Source organism: Chelon labrosus (genome assembly GCF_963514085.1).
Source record: "Chelon labrosus genome assembly, chromosome: 5".
NCBI classification, from domain to species: Eukaryota; Metazoa; Chordata; class Actinopteri; order Mugiliformes; family Mugilidae; genus Chelon; species Chelon labrosus.
In genome coordinates, this window is record NC_140341.1 from 15,591,195 (window position 1) to 15,611,899 (window position 20,705).

A 20,705-nucleotide genomic window follows, 5' to 3' on the forward strand; every position below is an offset into this window, starting at 1 on the left:
TGACGGAAGATTAAAGCCGAGCCAAACTAAATTCACCGTCTTCAGCTCAGAGTTGGTTCGATGGCGAGACCACCGGAGGGGAACAGCTCGCTCAACAATGTCATTAGATAACATTATCATTGATCTCAGTCTCCTCTGTGTGTCTTTTCCTTCTTGACTCTGCTCTGTGTTTGCATTTACACTGTTCCCTAACATCTCTTAATCGTAATGACTTCACTAGAATAACACATGCTGCAGTTAAGTGTACTGAGATGCCCTTTTGTTTTAGTATAAATAATGTTTAAATATAATTAACTTCACTGCAATCATTAATAACCTGTTAAAAATTGGAATAAACAATGCGTTGGGGCCGTAGCTCTAGGCAGTTATTACCAGTCTGGCAGTGTACTTGTTTCTACATACCATCATTTTTTATTTATTATTATTATTATTATTTTTTTTTTTAGGAGGCTTTTTGCCACAAAGCCCTCTCTAAATCACCACACAAAGGATAATTGTCCTCAGCAGTTAATTAATTATATTCTGGGATTCATTCAAAAGCTTTTAAACTGATAAACTGTCGCTGTGAGTACAGTATTGTGCTTAAGAACATCTCTCCCACGTTCAGTGTCTACATTATCTGACCTGGTAATGATATCTCACATATTTGTACATCATGCCGACCAACTCATTTGTCATATACACAGATCAGCCACAACATTAAAACCACTGACAGGAGAAGTAAATAACCTTGACCGTCTTGTGACAATACAATGTTCTGCTGGGAAACTTTTCACATTCTGGCATTAATGTTAATGTTACTTAGACATGTACCACCCACCTAGACCAGACCAGGCACCTCCCCAACCCATAGCAATGACACTCCTTGATGGCTGCAGCCACCCCCAGCAGGATGCAGCCTGACACAGGCACACACACAAAAGTGTTTTAAGAACAACTCAAAAAACATGAAAAACAGCACAAGGTGTTGACCTGGCCTCCAAATTCCCTAGATCCCAGCTGTTGAAGTATCTGTGGGATGCAATGAAACAAGCCCGATCCAGTGAAAGTTGTTTCTTTAAAGCCATGAAATTAAAAGCTCATGTGGAAAGAAACTGAGTTGGAATTGAGTGGCTCTTACTTCTTACCGCAATACTGAAATGGGAAAGAAAGTATGGTTTTTTTTTTAAAGTTTGTTTGTTTTTTGGTGTTGTTGTGATGAAAAACACAAAATTCACCTTCGTAAAAGCAAATGACCAGACATTTTTGCTTTTCTCCACCAGCTGCTGCAGTTATACACTCTTAAAGCCATAGTTCATTTTAAAAAGGTTCCCATGACGTATATCCCGAAACCTGCAAGCTTTTATTGTGATATCGGAAGCTCACCTGCTTTCGCTTGTGGAAGTGAGGAATGCAAGCGCTCAGCCGTAGGCTTGAAGCGCAGGTAGACTTTTTTTAAGAGTTGTGTTTTTTTAAAACAACGACAAAAAAAAAAAACCAGTCCAGACTCGTTGAAGAGAAACGACAATCTAAGTTGGTCGACTGTAACGTTTTAACCCCGACTCGACTGGCAGAACAAAACGAAAGGAATCGTGAGGCGGCGGCTGCTGCTCACCTGTGATTAGGTGGCTGAAATGATTCATCGACTTATTCTGGCTTATATCCTAACCACCAGCATAGGTGAGTTTGACCTTTATATTTTATATATTTTTATCTACTTAAGTCGGGCAGATTTTGGTTGATTTAGTTACAAAATCACAGTCAGCTATGTAAAACTATGTCTCTGTGGTACTTTATACGTTACACTAGGGCCTCAGTTTAAAAGTGAAACTAGTTTACTTTGTGATCTTCGTCAGTGAATAAGTCCATGGTGGCCTTCTTTACGGTGGTTATGAAGGTCAAAACACAACGACATTTCACAAAACACAACAACATTTCAGATTACAGAAAGTGTAGGGACAACACTTCTTGTGTCTGACTGGACAGAACCTCGTAATTTCCTGTTTCTACTCCGCTGTGTCCGTGCACAAGTTTTAAACCGCGTTGGAAAGAATGGACGACATGATGGCATTAATAGAGGAATATTTTGAAAGAGGACATACATATAATGCCATTCTTGATATGGTTTCAACCCATCATGACATTGACATGTCCCTTGGAACCCTAAAGGAAACGTTTGAAGGAGTTTGAAGGAGAAAAATATGGAGAGTAGAGGGGATGCAAGATGCAGCTGAGGTTCCTCCAAACAATAAATGTTGCACTTTTTGTGGCATTCATCGGGAAACTCTGTTTAAATTAACCTCATTGTTGGATAGGTATGATGACCACCTGTTTTTATCTGCTATTTGTGTTTAAACAATGTAAACTGCATTTGAAATAAAAACTAGTATGTAGACCTTGAGCGCTGATGCCTCACAGCAAGAAGGTCCCGGGTTCGAATCCATGGGCCTTTCTGTGTGGAGTTTCCATGTTCTAACTGTGTCTGCGTGGGTTCTCTCCAACTTCCAGCTTCCTCCCACCGTTCAAAGACGTGCTCATTAGGTTAATTGGTGATTCTAAATTGGCCGTAGGTGTGAGTGTGAATGGTTGTCTGTCTCTCTGTGTTAGTCCTGTGATAGACTGGTGACTTGGCCAGGGTGTACCCCGCGTCTCGCCCAATGACAGCTGGGATAGGCTCCAGCCCCCCTGCGACCCTACAGAGGACAAGTGGTTACAGAAAATGAATGAATGAATGAATGGATGTAGACCGTGGGTCAATATTTACCATTTGTCAGACAACTATTTATTTATTGAACAATATTCTAAATATTTTCCAGCCTCCACCAACATATTAAGATCTCCTTATAATGCATTCCAGCACACCCCCACTTCTAACTACAATCTAAAACAATATGATAGTTTGGTGTATATTGGTCTTGACATTGTGTTTAGAATACTATACATTTTTAACATGTTGTCTTGTTTCTTCATCTCTTCATTCTCTGTGTCTAGTTGCTGGACAGGATACCACTTATGGACTGGTGGGAGGAACAGTGAGCTTGAAGACAAACATCAAGGATACCCCTGATCATATTCTGTGGAAGCATAAAGGGAACAAAGTGGTAGAGGTTGATGGCCAAGAGCAACATGTGTTCGGGTCATTTTTAAACAGGATCACTCTTAATAGGTCTTCTGTAGAACTCAAAATCGCTGACCTCAGCTATGAAGACAGTGGAGAGTATGTATTGGAAACATACAATAAGGGATTGACTCGTTCAAATTACAAATTGGAAGTCATTGGTAAGTTTTTTATTTATTTATTTTTATTTTATTTTTCTTACAAACTTTCTACTAACATTGGTACTTTAATTCTGTTGTTGGATGTTGGTGAGTTGATATTGCAACATCCATGTCCTTAAAGCAATATATGTGTAATTAGTAAACCACACAAAAAATAGACCTTAATAGACTCTACAAATACAACAGCTAATATGAAATACTGGATCTTTTAATAATTTATTGCTTTACAACTATGCATAGCAATGGATATTTAGCGTTGAACACGAGTTAACAAAATACCTTGACTCTTCATTGTCAGATTTCAATGCCTGCAGTAGGAGATACTGTTTATACTTCAAAAAAAAAAAAAAAAACTGTTAATGATACACTGCTCAAACACAACATTATGACCACTGATAGGAGAAGTAAATAACATTGACCATCTTGTGACAATTCATTAATACACAGCATAAGACATTACAATCCCTTGTGCCAAGATTCCAGGCAAAACACATTTAGGGTTTTTCCAGTGTTAAAACACCAAAGTTTGTGTGTGTGTTACTATAGTTCACACAAGGTACAGTTTCTCTCTGATAAACCTTTTGTGCTTCTTTATACCCTAAAATGTATCTAGTATTGATGCATGAATTCAAAGATTTTATTTACAAGTGGGTACGAGTGGAGTTTGCCGTCATGTGTTTGTGTAATGTGTCATGTTTTTGTTTTGTACAGACAAAGTTGCCAAGCCAACAATATCCTGTAAGATGAACACCAGCAGCAGCTCTAGCACATCTGCAAACCAGGCCACACTGATGTGCTCCTCAGAACCTGGACGGTTTCAGTCGTTAATGAAGTTTGAGTGGAGCTCACATGAAAAGTCTGAACAACATTTAACGATATCTCTAGGGGATGAACATGATGATAAAGTGTACACTTGTACCGTGAGCAACCCTGTGTCTAAAGAATCAACTACATTCACTGCAAAGGATTGCTACAATGGTAAGATATCAGAGATATCAGTTATACTGTTTATTTATAATATATGATATGTGTATATTTGAAGCCAGTATGTTATCAGAAGCTCATTTACATATAATATGGCTACCACTGCTTTTTCTGTGAAGACAATGTAATGTAATGTAATGTGTGCACGTTGCAGATGTCTATGGCTGCTCCAGAGGTTGCAGAAATTTTATTTTTGTGTTTCTGTGCAGGAGATGGTCCAGGTGAAGGGAATGCCGGCAGTGACCTTGACAGTGACAGTGACAGTGGTATTGCCACTGGCATTGGCATTACCTTCGCTATTGCTTTTGCCATTCTACTACTCATTGCTTTGTTATTCTGCAAACTAAAGCATAAAGGTACAGTTAAAAAAATTACTAGAACTAAATGACAGGATATATATTCTCCATGTAATCTTAAAGCTACGACTAACTGCTGACCATATGGGGAAAGGTTCTTTGTTATTTGAGGATCAGAGGTTATGTCAACAGTATAGTAATATGACTGCTGGTATTATTGACTCCAGCCTTTATTATGTACAGAATGACATTAAATCACATCACTTCTTTCTTCTTCTGCTTCTTTTTCTTCTGTTGCCTCACTCTTGATTCCAGCATGCTTTGACAAAGGAAATGATGAGGAACGAGCATCCCATGGTAAAACAAAAGGTATGATGCTGCATTGCATTAAATACTAGAACAGCAATCAGAAGTCCAGACTGCTGGAGGAAACCACTTCACCTCTACTTGTTTATTGGGACAAGTAGACCAAAGTCTTTAAAACTGTTAATCATTCATATCATTTTGCAACAATTTTCTTAATGTTGTGCATTTAAAATGTAATCATAAATATCACATATTCTAATGTCTCCTTCTTTTATACGTTTAAATTAGTTTATATTTTAATGTGTTTCACCATCAGAAAACCGGAGTGTCAGGACTCTTTCAACAATCATAAAGAACAAACTGTTAATACTATGTGTGTATATGTGTCTGTTTATGTGTGATAAGTTTAATGAACTGAAATGCAAATGAAATAGGGATATAAAAAAAATACAAAAATTTACAATTATATTTACATTTTCAGGGTCCAGAAATGGTGAAGAAAATCAATCACTCCTCAACCAAAGCGGTAAGAGCCACTGAAAGATTTGCTCTCTGATTTGATGTGTTTTATTCACCTGTGTTAACCACTAGTAAATGTATACAAGTTTACAACAAATATCAACAGTTTCTATGAAATGTGTAAGTATTTGTGCACTAGAACCATGGTAAAACCAGGTTTTCGAAAAAGCATTGAGAAACCACTGATTTTTAATACGGGTGAAAAAAGAATTACGCTTTTTGTTGTTTTTGTTCCTAATTATTCTTTTGCTAATGTTATTATTGATTTAATCAAGTCCATTGACTCAAAGGGAGAGATACTTTTTCATTAAAGTAGTTTATTATGAAAAACAATTGTTCTGAATATACACAGTTTTCCTTTTAGGGCTTAGATACATATCCAGGACTACAGTGTAGATCTTTATGTTTGTTGGTATCTCATGTTGTAGCATACAACAGAGGTTATAGTGAATTAGTTGACTGAGAGATGCTAAAGCAACACTAACATTTGGTTCCAGCCTCTTATATGTGAATTACAGTTTTTCTCCTGTAAATTTCACAATGAATTTGCAATATTAATATTGAAAGCCTTCTAATGTTAAATTTTGATAATATTAAGTCGTTGTTCAGTCAATGTTTTTTCCCATTATCATTAATATTTAATAAACAAGTTAAAATGAGAAGTGTAATGTTTCTATTCTTCAGTTTTGGATCCTGTTCAGTAGCTTTCTTTATTGTCATTGTACAGGTACAACAAAATTAAGATGAGTGTCTCACAACGAAAAAAAATAATTTGTAATATGCATTAGTGATAATGAATTACATTTTTGTTAGTGTTAACTACTGCTAACATTTTGTCTCATTGTCTGTATTTCTACTTCTTAATGCACTAATGAGGAATACACATTGCAGTTTTCATACTACACTGTTTTTACTGTTTTATTATCTGTTTCAGATTCAGATAAAAAGGCAGGTAATGGTGAGGAAGAAAAGTCTGCTCTTGCAAATCCTGTCTCTCCTCCTCCTGGAATAGGTCCGAAACCTAAAAGTCAGATTCAGCAAAACAGTGTAAAACAGAAACCACCAGGTAATCTTCATTTCTTGTAGTAGACAGTTGATCCCACCAGTGAAATAGCTCATTGATGATAGACAATGACCCCTGAATAATTTGGATTACGAGCTTTTTGAAAAGTGGATTGTTAATTTAATTATATCTATAATATGTAAGAAAAATCAGAAAACACAAATCCCATGCTAACATTTTCAAATTGCTTATTTTCGAAAGTCTAAGAGAGACAAGAGGAAAAACAGCAAGTTACATGTGACACGCTGAAACCAAATGGTTATTATTTTTGCTTTAGATGGGACTTCAAATATTAATGAGTAAATAAAATGAAGCAATTAAGTTTCTGTCAACTAATTCATGAACCAAATTACTTTTTCAGAACTACCTCTTATTAACATCAATGTTCATGACTCATTTGTTTGATTCCAAACTCTCAATGTAGATTATATATGGTCTCTTACATCGTTTTGTTTCTTTTTTCCTCAGTTCCAAGTAAAAAGCCAACGAATCCTTCCAGAAATGTCAAAGAAGATACTGTTTTCGCCCAGGTCGGAGAATCAACAGAAAATAAAGTCTCAGAGTGTGACCCTGCAGATCCTGAGAATGCAAATGTTGTATTGTCTGGGGTGTTGAACAATGATAGTGAGTACACACAATCAATTCTGTATCACCCACTGCCTCTGAACAGCCATGTTTGGAAACTACACTATGTGAGCTAGATCCACAATAGTCAGTGTTATAAATTACACCAGTCAAAAAAAAGCTTGTAACACTACATGTTCTCTGGTGTAGGCCTAGGTTTCTGTGAAAGAGGGTCAGTGCATAGCGGTAACCCTGCTTGGGATTGCGTTCATTTTTTTAAGTTCTGAATACCACCCAGTTATCATTGGGTTTAGCAAAGTAGAGCACAATATTTCAATTAGCTGCACAAAAGGACGACTTTGCTCTTGATTTATTTTTCTTCCTAACATCAAAACTCTTCTGTTACCATCTATTTACAGTATACTCTGGTGTCCCACGGAGGTCAATTTCAGAGCCTCTAGCAATTCTAAATAATGTGTTGCCTTTGGGACACAAATTCACATTTATTCCTTAACATTGAAATCATTTTAATTATGCTCTTCTATTTTCAGTTGAAACTCAGAAGTGACCACTAACTGATGTCATATTTTATCTTGTTTAGTGAATGTCAATGATAATATGACAGAACATCTGAGAACCACAGGTTATTATCTAGAATTAAAGCATAAAAACATTACAAATCTGTACTTTTCCTACATTTTTACTGTTCTTTAAGATGCATTTTGTCTCTTTGTCTGTATTTCTGCTTTGTAATGCACTTATGAGAAATACACATTGCAGTTTTTATACTAAACAGTTTTTTCTATTTTATTATCTGTCTGAGATTCAGGTAAAAAAGCAGGTAATGGTGAGGAAGAAAAGTCTGCTCTTGCAAATCCGGTCTCTCCTACTGTCCAACCATGTTCGCCTTCGACCACAGAGCCTCTGAACATGTTACCTAAGGATGATGCAGATGAACGCAAGGAAGATGCCAACTCACATCAGGTCACTGGAGAAACTCAAGAGAAAACCAGTGAAAACATGACAGGAATAGGTCCGAAACATAAAAGTCAGATTAAGCAAAACAGTGGAAAACAGAAACCACCAGGTAATCTTCATTTCTTGTAGTAGACAGTTGACCCCACCAGTGAAATAGCTCATTGATGATGGACAATGACCCCTGAATACTTTGGATTATGAGCTTTTTGAAAAGTGGATTGTTAACCTTGTTAACTTAATTATATCTATAATATGTAAGAAAAATCAGAAAACACAAATCCCATGCTAACATTTTCAAATTGCTTATTTTCAAAAGTCTAAGAGAGACAAGAGGAAAAACAGCAAGTTACATGTGACACGCTGAAACCAAATGGTTATTATTTTTGCTTTAGATGGGACTTCAAATATTAATGAGTAAATAAAATGAAGCAATTAAGTTTCTGTCAACTAATTCATGAACCAAATTACTTTTTCAGAACTACTTCTTATTAACATCAATGTTCATGACTCATTTGTTTGATTCCAAACTCTCAATGTAGATTATATATGGTCTCTTACATCGTTTTGTTTCTTTTTTCCTCAGTTCCAAGTAAAAAGCCAACGAATCCTTCCAGAAATGTCAAAGAAGATACTGTTTTCGCCCAGGTCGGAGAATCAACAGAAAATAAAGTCTCAGAGTGTGACCCTGCAGATCCTGAGAATGCAAATGTTGTATTGTCTGGGGTGTTGAACAATGATAGTGAGTACACACAATCAATTCTGTATCACCCACTGCCTCTGAACAGCCATGTTTGGAAACTACACTATGTGAGCTAGATCCACAATAGTCAGTGTTATAAATTACACCAGTCAAAAAAAAGCTTGTAACACTACATGTTCTCTGGTGTAGGCCTAGGTTTCTGTGAAAGAGGGTCAGTGCATAGCGGTAACCCTGCTTGGGATTGCGTTCATTTTTTTAAGTTCTGAATACCACCCAGTTATCATTGGGTTTAGCAAAGTAGAGCACAATATTTCAATTAGCTGCACAAAAGGACGACTTTGCTCTTGATTTATTTTTCTTCCTAACATCAAAACTCTTCTGTTACCATCTATTTACAGTATACTCTGGTGTCCCACGGAGGTCAATTTCAGAGCCTCTAGCAATTCTAAATAATGTGTTGCCTTTGGGACACAAATTCACATTTATTCCTTAACATTGAAATCATTTTAACTATGCTCTTCTATTTTCAGTTGAAACTCAGAAGTGACCACTAACTGATGTCATATTTTATCTTGTTTAGTGAATGTCAATGATAATATGACAGAACATCTGAGAACCACAGGTTATTATCTAGAATTAAAGCATAAAAACATTACAAATCTGTACTTTTCCTACATTTTTACTGTTCTTTAAGGTGCATTTTGTCTCTTTGTTTGTTTTTCTGCTTTTTAATACACTAATGAGATATACACAATGCAGTTTTTATACTAAACTCTTTTTACTATTTTATTATCAGATTCAGATAAAAAGGCAGGTAATGGTGAGGAAGAAAAGTCTGCTCTTGCAAATCCTGTCACTCCTGCTGTCCAACCATGTTCGCCTTTGACCACAGAGCCTCTGAACACGTTACCTAAGGATAATGCTGATGAACACAAGGAAGATGCCAGCTCACATCAGGTCACTGGAGAAACTCAAGAGAAAACCAGTGAAACTGAAAGTCAGATTCAGCAAAACCGTGGAAAACAGAGACCAGCAGGTAATCTTTGTTTCTTGTAGTAGACAGTTGACCCCACCAGTGAAATAGTTCATTGATGATAGACAATGACCCCTGAATACTTTGGATTACGAGCTTTTTGAAAACTGGATTGTTAACCTGGTTAACTTAATTATATCTATAATATGTAAGAAAAATTAGAAAACACAAATCCCATGCTAACATTTTCAAATTGCTTATTTTCAAAAGTCTTAGAGAGACGAGAGGAAAAACAAGTTACATGTGACATGCTGAGACGAAATGGTTGTTATTTTTGCTTTAGACTGGACTTCAAATATTAATGAGTAAATAAAATGAAGCAATTAAGTTTCTGTCAAATAATTCATGAACCAAACTACTTTTTCAGCACTACTACTTATTAACATTAATGTTCATGACTCAATTGTTTGATTTCAAACTCTCCATGTAGATTAAATATGGTCTCTTACATCGTTTTGTTTCTTTTTTCCTCAGTTCCAAGTAAAAAGCCAACGAATCCTTTTAGAAATGACAAAGAAAATACTGATGTCGCCCAGGCCAGAGAATCAACAGAAAATACAGTCTCAGAGAATGACCCTGCAGATTCTGAGAAGACAATTGTGTTGTCTGGTGCGTTGAACGATGATAGTGAGTACACACAATCAATTCTGCATCATCCACTGCTTCTGAACAGCCAGGTTTGGAAACTACACTATGTGAGATAGAGCCACAATAGTCAGAGTTGTTGACTACCCTCCATTACCAATGTTGTAAGATGTAAATGCAGCTAAACTGTTGAAATGTGAGTTGACGACTTTGCTAACATAAGCAACAATCGAACAAGTGCAGACCAGCAGCAAGAAGACCAGCTCAGAGTCTGTCTTTTATTTCTTTAACTTCTCACTATCAACTAAGCCAGTCAGATATTTAATCTTATCTAGTCTCTTACTTACTTTTCTCTGCCACTGTGCCTCTGTGTTAATGTCCTAGCCAGCCCCTTTTCGTTCCTGTAGTTGGTGGTGTGTGACCAGCGCAGGAAAGTATTATGAACTTCCTGTGCGTGATCATATCCAATTAACCCAACTTACATAGTGCCATGAAGTGGGAATAAAAGTGCGTACTCCTCTCTATTACTATACAGGCACAGATTCATTATTGATTGTTAATTCATAACATTTCATCATTTTGTGGTTCCAGAGAAGAAGATTAAATGAATCACCCTCAACTGGTGCTCACCCTGTATGAATAATAATTACATGTATTAGCCTTGACAGGTTAAACTTTATTTGTACAAGTACGTGTTAAGCCTGAGCAGGGTCTAAATTTGATTAACATTGTTATTATTTATTTACTTTAATGCAGTCAGTTGCTTTCTTAGGTAATGGCTTCTTGGCTTTTGTCTTTTTTAAACTTCCATGGAGTAAGATTTGGTTTATTTTAATCCAAGACTCCCTATCAGTCATGTTATTCTTTAAATCAAATTCTTAGCAGATGTTTGACTTTTTAATCTATTTTGTTCTCTTTTCTGTCAGTTTCAGAGACAGACAAAAAGGCTGATGAGGACGAAGAAAGAAGAACGGCTTCTGCAAATGCTCCTTCTGCTGTCCAACCAGTTTCTGAGGATGATGAACACAAAGAAGACGCCAACTCAGATCATGTCTCTGACAAAACCACTACAAAGAAAAATGCTGAAGAATCAGACCCATCGGGAAACGGGTTAGAAGAGGAGACCAGCAGACCTAAACAGAAAGATGCAGAAGCAACAGTGAATGAGCCAAATTCAACGCAAGCTGACGTGGAAACACACTCAGGAGAAGACAACCAGCAGGACAGCGAACACAATGAAACTGTAAAGGATCTGCCTTTAGAAAACTCTCAGCAGCCTCAGAGCCCCATAACACCAGAACCAGACCACAATACCACCAATACCTGTCAAGAGTCCTCTGACACTGAACAAGCAGCCTCAGACCTGGAAAAGGAGAATAGCCGTGATTCAGGCAACGGAACAGAGGAGCCAAACAAAGGTGAAGCTGTTGATAAAAATTGATTGTTTCCTTAATTAAGATTTGATTATTTATTATTGTGGAATGTTTGTTATTATTCACTAATTATTCACCAATATTAAAATAATTATAAATATGCTCCTCTCAGCAGTGGCAACTAAAAATCCTCTGAAAGCTACTGAATAGGATATAAAATTAAAGTATAGAAACATTACAAGACTCTCAAGTTTAATATTGTGACGCTTTATGTGAAGACATTTTTATTTGACTGTATCCTTCCTATTTTTGTTTTAAGGTGTAATTTATGTTTTTTTTTTTTCTGTATTTCAAAGCACTCATGAAAATACCATTGAATTAGAGTATTGTAATTTTTTTACTAAATAGTTTGTTCTGCTTTTATTGTCTGTATCAGACTCAAAGGTACAGCGTTCGTCAAGTGTTCTTCAAATGGCTAAACGATTTGAGAAAGGAAGTGGACAACAGAAAGAAGGTAATTTTAGTTTCTTGCAAAAGATAATTGATCACACCTGTGAATGATTAATTGATTTATCATTGTACCTATAATATGTCATACGAAATATAAAATCCAAGGGACATGTCTGATTTTAACTTGTTTATTAAATATTAATGATAATGGGACACTGACTGAGTGACTGAATATTGTCAAACAAGAACAAGATTACAAGGCTTTCAATATTAATATTGTAAAATCATTGTCAAATTTACAAGAGAAAAACTGCAATTTACGTATAAGAAGCTGGAACCAAATGTTAGTGTTGGTTAAGTGCCTCTAACTAATTCAAGAATCACTTTTTCATCACTACCTGTTATTAACTCATTTGTTTGATTCCAAACTCTCTATGTAGATTATATGTGGTCTCTTTCATCATTTTGTTTAATTTTTCCTGTTTCAGGTTCAACCCGTGGGAATAATAAGTCCAAGACTCGTCCATATCATGCTGTTTCAGGTGAGCCTAAAAAGCCACAGACTCCTTCTACAAATGACAAAGAAAATACTGATGTCACCCAGGACAGAGAATCGACAGAAAATAAAGTTTCAGAGTGTGACCCTGCAGATCCTGAGAAGGCAGATGTTGTGTTGCCTGGTGCGTTGAACGATGATAGTGAGTAAACATAATCAATTCTGCATCATCCACAGCTTCTGAACAGCCAGGTTTGGAAACTACACTATGTGAGATAGATCCACAATAGTCAGTGTTGTAAATTACACCAGTCAAAAAAAAGCTTGTAACACTACATGCTCTCTGGTGTAGGCCTAAGTTTCTGTGAAAGAGGGTCAGTACATAGCAGTGACTCTGCTTGGGATTGTGTTTATTTTTTTAAGTTCTGAATACCACCCAGTTATCATTGGGCTTAACAAAGTACACCATAATATTTCAATTAGCTGCACAAAGGGCGACTTTGCTCTTGATTGAATGTCCTTCCTAACAGGAAAATTCTTCTCTTACCACCAAGAGAGTGAGTACACACAATCAATTCAAGAAATCATCCACTGCTTCTGAACAGCCAGGTTTGTGAGCTAGATCCACAATAGTCAGTGTTGTTGACTACCCTCCATAACCAGTGTTGTCAGGTGTAAATGCAGTTAAACTGTTTACATGGGCTGACTTAGCATATACTTAAAAACTAGTGAGTTGACAACTTTGCTAACATAAGCAACCATCGAACAAGTGTAGAAGACCAGCTCAGCGTTTTTCTTTTATTTCTTTAACTTCTCACCGTCAACTAAGCCAGTCAGATATTTAATCTTATCTAGTCTCTTACTTACTTTTCTCTGCTTCCTCCAACATATTCACTGGCCACTTTGTCTCTGTGATGATGTCCTAGCCAGCTCCTTTTAGTTCCAAGCTTTTGTTCCTAAGACCTGTAGTTTGTGGTGTGTGACTAGTGCAGGAAAGTATTATGCACTTGCTGTGGGTGATCATATCCAATTAACCCAATTTACATAGTGCCATGAAGTGGGAATGAAAGTGCGTACTACTCTCTACCACTGTACAGGCACAGATTCATTATTGATTGTTAATTTCTAACATTTCAGCATTTTGTGGTTCCAGAGAAGAAGATGAAATGAATTACCTTCAACTGGTGCTCACTCTGTATGAATAATAATTACATTTATTATCTTTGACAGGTTAAACTTTATTTGTACAAGTACATGTTAAGCCTGAGCAGGGTCTAAATTTGATTAACATTATTATTATTTATTTACTTTAGTGCAGTCAGTTGCTTTCTTAGGTGATGGCTTCTTGGCTTTTGTCTTTTTTAAACTTCCATGGAGTAAGATTTGGTTTATTTTAATCCAAGACGTTATTCTTTTGCATATTCTTAGCATATGAGTGACTCTTTAATCTATTTTGTTCTCTTTTCTGTCAGTTTCAGAGTCAGACAAAAAGGCTGATGAGGATGAAGAATAACGGCTTCTGCAAATGTTCCTTCTGCTGTCCAGCCACTTTCTGAGGACGGTGAACACAAGGAAGACGCCAACCCAGATCAAGTCTCTGACAAAACCACTACAAAGAAAAATGCTGAAGAATCAGACCCATCAGGCCTGCAGGAAGGAAAGAAAGCAATAACAGTGATTCAGGCAGCGGAACAGAGGAGACAGACGAAGGTGAAGCTGTTGATAAAAATAAAGTCCAGCATGAGCCATAAGAGAAAAAGTCAAACAATCAGAGTTTTAGTGGGGACAAAGAAGTGCAAAAGAAATCTGAAGCTGCTGAATAGGCCTTTTTAAAAGTTGGCAAACCTAAAAGAGAAAATGAAAGAACACACACCTGAAGGCAAAGAGATAAGATCAATAGAGAGATAAAAAGACAGACTTAAAAAGAATATGGAGGACTTTGAGCCTAAGATGAGCAAACATTTCCTGAGACTACAAAAACAAACGAAAAAAAAATTAAGGAGAGATTGACCTTACATCACAGTAGACTGAAAAGAGGAAGACAGTCTAGCTTTCTCTGTTTCCTGTTTCTTTTGTAAGGTGGCTTTACAGTATGTAAAACAATTCTTTATAGCCAGTGACATCAGTATTCTGATGAAACAACCGTTGAAAACAGTCATTCATCTTGTAGACAAAGAAAATGGACATGCACCTGAATATATACTAGAAGATAGAATTTGCAGTTCAGGATGTTTTGTCTCTTTCTTTTCTGCAGCATAAGAAACCTTACCTGTACTTCCCCCATACTCTTTGTTGCTACGCTTGTTTTTTTAGCTCTGGTGAACAGTCGTTGGTCACTGAATGCATCACTACATGTGTGCCAATGAGGGAATGATGCAACAAACACCAGCATTGAAGAGGGCTTGATTTTAATGGATATTCTTTTATATGAAAGAGTTCTGCAGTTTTAATTACTTCAATGTGGTGTTTAATCAAGTTTTTATTGTTTATTAGATGCTGAAGAGAATGTTTTATACGATAGAGCTATATACGTATATATATGTTATATATTACTCATTGTTTTCAAAGCACAGATTTTCACAAATCTCCTGTTACGACCTTTGGCTGTGTATTTTATAGACGAGCATACTACATTTTGAATTGTGATGGCTGTTCACTGAGCTCAAGATAACACTTGTTACGCCAATTAACTGTAATTAATGTACAGCTAAAGAGTATTACAGCTACGTTTTGGTTACTTTTGTCTGTGTTTTATTTTGCAATGACCATTAAAAGTATGTAGTTGTGTGGTTTTGCGTTGTGTGCTTTGCGTGATCTCGTATTTGTTTTTCCCAGTTGTGTGATTGTGTGCTCCACCCTGTGTCTCGTTATCCCGTCAGCGCTTTTGTGTATTTAGTCATTTGTTCATCGTCACTTTGTATTTCCTTGGCTTTGTTCCTCATACCTTTACAGTTAGTTTGTAGTCTTATTTTTTCCTCATCCTGAATTCTGATACCTGTCTGTTTTGTTGTTGAGACTAAACTTTATTCAAACAATGCTCTCTTTTTGTACAGTCAGCCTGTGATATCCAGCGTTCGGGTTCTTCTGAAACCAAAACAAATACAGTCTCTTTTCTTCTTGTGCTGTATTGTTTTGCCTTTAATGAGTTTAAGGAAATATTGCCGCATCAGAACATTTCATTGCTCCTAAACTTAAAAGCTGAATAATACAGCCAGAGAACAAGATTTATGTACAGCTGAAGCTCATTAATCTGCAGGAACATACACTTGTACTGAAAGATTACACTTCATTAGGTACACTAGTGAAAACAAATGTGTTCTAATATAACGGTCTTGCACTTCCGTGACAGTTATATTGTTCAGTTTATGTTGAAACGGCAAGAGAGGCAGTAATTGAACTGTACGATCATTTTGGAGGATGAAGTTTGTGGTGCTTCTGTTGTTTAGCCTAACCCGCTGACTAAAATGGGGCTGCCAAAATAATAGATACACACAGTTGAATCAACAGCTCATTTATTTTAGACAAATGATCAATACTCTTTACCAGTGTACCTAATGAACTGGCCGGTGAGTGTTTAAGTTCACTTCAATGTAGAAACAAGTGCTGCTACTGTGTCAGGTGGAGATTAGGAGAAAGTGTAAGAATACGTTTGTGTCAGTAGGGGGCAGTGTTGAACAGCCTTTATCCCTTGTGACAGACTGTTTTGTTTTTTAGCTTGGATGTGAGAAATAAAGTTCTTTAGATTTTAATACTGACGTGTTGGAAGGACATTCATTTCTATAAAGGCATGCTTAACAAATAAAGAGAAGAAAAATAAAATATTAAAACGCGACTTTGCTGCAATTTTTCTAAAACATTCAGAAATGTGACAGTGCCTTGAGTCCAGGGTATAGTGAAGTGGTTGTATAACTGTATTATGAAGGAATGTGCGGGTCTGAGTCATGTTCAAGGATATCTTTTAAAAATGCTCAGAGAGGCTTTCGGCGCGCCGTAATGAAATGTGGCGTCTGAAATGGTGAGTTGCATCACATTGTGTAAATGAAAGACCTTCCTAAGCCTTTAAACCTAAAGGTGAGCTCAATGAGGAGCAAGCTGGTGACACAGTCAAGCCAGCTTCTTCTCCTCGGTGATGTAAATGCATGAAAAACAGGTTCACCCGCTGTGGGGATGGCAAGCTGGTGTAGATTTCTAAGGGCACTGTTTGGGCCACGCGAGAAAGTCCAATCCATGATTAGTTTAACCCCCCGAGTCACAGAGAAGCCTGTGATCTGCTACCACCTGACCTGTGGGTTCAGGGCGCAAGCAGAGAATGAACACTATCGTATTTCTGTGACCACAACAAATACCAGGAGTATATTAGAGGATTGGATTATTTGTGTGGACTGGGGCTCTTCAGATGAAGGTCTACTGGGATGAAAACATTGATGGCACACTCATATCCTGGAGTGAGAAGTCCACTGTACACATTGTTATATGCGCTGTTTCTCACAGATGGCTATTAAAGAAGGGGGGGTTGAAAAATGTGGCCTTGACATGCCAGCCTATACTGCAGAACTAGCCAAGACATGCACTTTAATGTAAGAGCTGGTTGTTTTCTTTGCCACATCACATTGTAGCATTACACTGGAGTGTAATACTCCCTCAGATGCAAGCCCAATTACACTTTCCCGTCAGATTGTTTATGTCCTTCTGGCTTTGCTGCAATAGGAGAGAGGAGGTAAAAAAAAGAAGTATGGGCTGTCCTCCAGAACTCCCTTTTATACCAGGTTGATTAGCATGCTGGGTTGTTTAAATTGCCTCCTGGAGGGCTGACGTGAAATCGAACAATATCCGCTGGCTTTAGAGACTAGCCCCATAGCTTCTCATTTATTTTTATGCAGAGTTAGGACGGAGCCTTGGCACCGCTCCACTGAGGAAGCTGAGCCCAGGGAGGCCAGATCTGGGTAGGTCAGGACAGATCAATTAATATCCGCTCAATAAAAGCCCCTGGCTCTTTCCGGGCCATACTTTAACTGTGACAGTGCAACCTGGGCGCCACCGTAATTATGCGGCTAAATTGTTAAGCGCGGTCGAGACGTTGCGATGAAATAATACCCCTTTCTTTTGTTTCTCTCTGTAAAAGGCCCGAGTTAAGGGCTGATTTGTCCCTGCTCCTACTGTTCACGGCAGAGCATTGTTTGTCACTGTTATTATTGTACTTTATTGAACGCGGCTTCCCTCTTGGGTGATGATGTTTATGACTACTCGGGCCCAGCTCAGCCTCTGTGCTTTTACATTTCTGCTAACATTTGGTCATCATGTAAAATTCAAGGCCGCCCAAGGCAGAAGGGTTATTATACCCACGGCGGTAACCAAGAGAGTGGAAACACTCATTAATATGCTGCTTATATACCTATGAGTGCTGCAAATGGGACAGATAAAATGAGTGCAAGGTAGGAGACTGAATGTTGTGTGGCTATCCTCTCTGAACCAAAAATGATCTCAGTAGTCAGGAATAATTTAAGGTGCTATAAATGTGTCTTAGCGTGTTTTTTTTATTTTTTTTTTGGAGGGGGGTGGGACTTAATGAGTGAGGGCATGATGTGTGGTGGCAAAATCAGATCAGATCACAGTGATTTATATGTGTTGTCATTACTCCACTAATAAGGAACTTAATTTGAGGATGTTATCTACTGTGTCGTTGTGTCTGAACAACCCACAGTCTAATGCGCCGCTGTTGCCAGGTTCATAATCTTCGACCACAATAAAAACACTGCTTATCAGACCCCCAGGCTGGAGGAAGGTTTGCGTGAGTCTCATGATGGATTCCTTCGCATCAGGACAGCTTACAGCTAATTAGAGAGAGAGAGAGTCTCTCTCTGTGGCCTGGCCAGGGTTTGAAGCTCAGCTGCATATTTGTGCCTGCACACTTTCTCTGTCATGCGTCTTGGCACTAATCCCCCCCGAAACGTCAATCGTAAAGTCAATAAGTAAATAGTTTCCTCTGTATGGTCGGGAAAGATCTTGGGATTATTTGCATGTTTTCTTTATGGCTTTTCTAGAGAGTTTGCTTTAGAGGTGGCTTTCATGTGGCCGGGGCCCAGAAACCCGGACTAAACAGGATGTGCACATCTAAGCATTAAAAGGAGGCGTGTTTCGTGTAAAATATGCACAACCTCTTTTGTCAACCTTTAGGAAACACAAGTTTGAATGTGGCAATGTGATGTATGTTGTTGGCGGACATTTACAGTCCCAGAGAATCTGACTTTTCCTCTAGCACCACCAGCAGGTTGACATTTATACCGATCAGGCGCGACAGGTGAAGTAAATAACATTGACCATTTTGTGATAATACAATATTCTGCTGGAAAACTTTTGGACCTGGCATTCATGTGGATGTTACTTAGACATGTACCACCCACCTAGACCAGACCAGGCACCCCCACCCCATAGCAATGACTCTCCTTGATGGCAGCAGCCATCCCCAGCAGGACACACACACAAAAACAGTTTAGGGACAAGTCAAAAAACATGAAAAACAGCACAAGGTGTTGACCTGGCCTCCAAATTCCCTACACAGTATCCGTGGGATGCACTGGAACAAGCCTGACCCACAGAGGCCCCTCCTCTCACAGGCACAAGTGAGACCTACACAAAATTAGGAAGGTGGTCATAATGTTATGCCTGATCGGTGTATGTTTGACATTCAAAACTGCTGTTCAAATGTGAGAAACAGCACTTATACCAACTAGTCACATTCCCATCCTCAGCTATTCTTTCTGTTCAATTAGCAATGTTGCTAACATGCTAAAATGCAATGTCACAATGACGTATTATACCTCCTAAATAACAGCATGTTAGCATTGTGACCGTAAGTATGTTTTCCTTTTCAAATAAATGGAGGTCCCGCAGACGACGGGCATCTATTAAACTAGAGGAAAAACACAGATGGATGACACATTTGCGCTTTGATTTACATACGGTGTTCCCTTGTAATGAGCACCACTTATCATCATCTGGTCTTTTGTTTCAAACAACCAGCAACACATGACACCATTTGTCAAAAAGTATCTCCACCCACGCTGTTGAGTACTCTGATTTTTCGCAGGAAAAAAATTTCTAAGCTACATGTGTAACCATTTTTAATTAGCTTTAGAGTCGAAAAAGCATGCAGGGCCCCTTTTGAACAATTTGAAATGCGTCCTTTCAGCACCACAGACGGACAGTTTTTCTGAGAAGCGCTTTGTTTTTGTTTTCTGTTGTCATGCGTCTCTGTGAAAACTTTTTCTCGAGCTGCTCCGCTCTGAGCTTTTGTCAGCCCTTTATTTGAACAAGCTGCCTGTCAGCGTGCCCCGCTGACGTATCCGTGTTTGTGCACTTGCAAAACCTGACACAATTCTCTCGTGGCAAAAATGGAAAAACACTCGCAAGCGCACCGCCTGCTTCGTGTTGTCTGATGGGAAGATTAAAGCCGAGCCAAACTAAATTCACCGTCTTCAGCTCTGAGTTGGTTCGATGGCGAGACCACCGGAGGGGAACAGCTCGCTCAACAGTGTCATTAGATCACATTATCATTGATCTCAGTCTCCTCTGTGTGTCTTTGCCTTCTTGACTCTGCTCTGTGTTTGCATTTACACTGTTCCCTAACATCTCTTAATTGTAATGACTTCACTAGAATAACACATGCTGCAATTAAGTGTACCGAGATGCCCTTTTGTTTTAGTACAAATAATGTTTAAATATAATTAACTTCACTGCAATCATTAATAACCTGTTAAAAATTGGAATAAACAATGTGTTGGGGCCGTAGCTCTAGGCAGTTATTACCAGTCTGGCAGTGCACTTGTTTCTACATACCATTATTTTTTTCACACAAATAGAGAAGGCAGGAGGCTTTTTGCCACTAAATCACCACACAAAGGATAATTGTCCTCAGCAGTTAATTAATTACATTCTGGGATTCATTCAAAACCTTTTAAACTGTTGAACTGCCGCTGTGAGTACAGTATTGTGCTTAAGAACATCTCTGATTAGAGGAGCTCCGTCTTTCTCATCTGTGGTCCTGGCCCCAACAACCTGCCCCACAATCAGTGACTACATCATCCGACCTGCTAATGATAC

General features: G+C 38.0%; 1 protein-coding gene across 8 annotated transcripts; it reads left to right on the forward strand.

The window, feature by feature from the left end:
- The first annotated feature begins 1,387 nt into the window (after positions 1-1,387).
- On the forward strand, positions 1,388-15,396 carry LOC311488431 (uncharacterized protein). Of its 8 annotated transcripts, none has more exons than XM_084545136.1 (18): positions 1,388-1,659; positions 2,971-3,258; positions 3,970-4,236; positions 4,452-4,598; positions 4,854-4,907; positions 5,326-5,370; positions 6,298-6,429; positions 6,895-7,050; positions 7,592-7,633; positions 7,814-8,077; positions 8,552-8,707; positions 9,465-9,704; positions 10,176-10,328; positions 11,213-11,704; positions 12,096-12,173; positions 12,598-12,651; positions 12,760-12,807; positions 14,078-15,396. In XM_084545136.1, exons 1-18 carry the CDS (start codon positions 1,614-1,616, stop codon positions 14,116-14,118), a joined length of 2,703 nt encoding a protein of 900 aa, XP_084401262.1. In that variant the 5' UTR covers positions 1,388-1,613; the 3' UTR covers positions 14,119-15,396. The 8 variants fall into 8 exon arrangements, with proteins under 8 accessions (XP_084401262.1, XP_084401260.1, XP_084401256.1 ...); XM_084545134.1 differs by having other exon boundaries at positions 9,465-9,482; positions 9,561-9,704; positions 12,598-12,807; XM_084545130.1 differs by having other exon boundaries at positions 12,598-12,807.
- Positions 15,397-20,705: the final 5,309 nt, after the last annotated feature.

Bases quoted from the DNA above. Each gene is read 5' to 3' on its own strand.
- LOC311488431 (XM_084545130.1), top strand. From the start codon at position 1,614: ATGATTCATCGACTTATTCTGGCTTATATCCTAACCACCAGCATAG. The intron at 7,634-7,813 runs GTTATTATCTAG...TATCTGTCTGAG, and splicing joins AGAACATCTGAGAACCACAG to ATTCAGGTAAAAAAGCAGGT. The intron at 10,329-11,212 runs GTGAGTACACAC...CTTTTCTGTCAG, and splicing joins TGGTGCGTTGAACGATGATA to TTTCAGAGACAGACAAAAAG.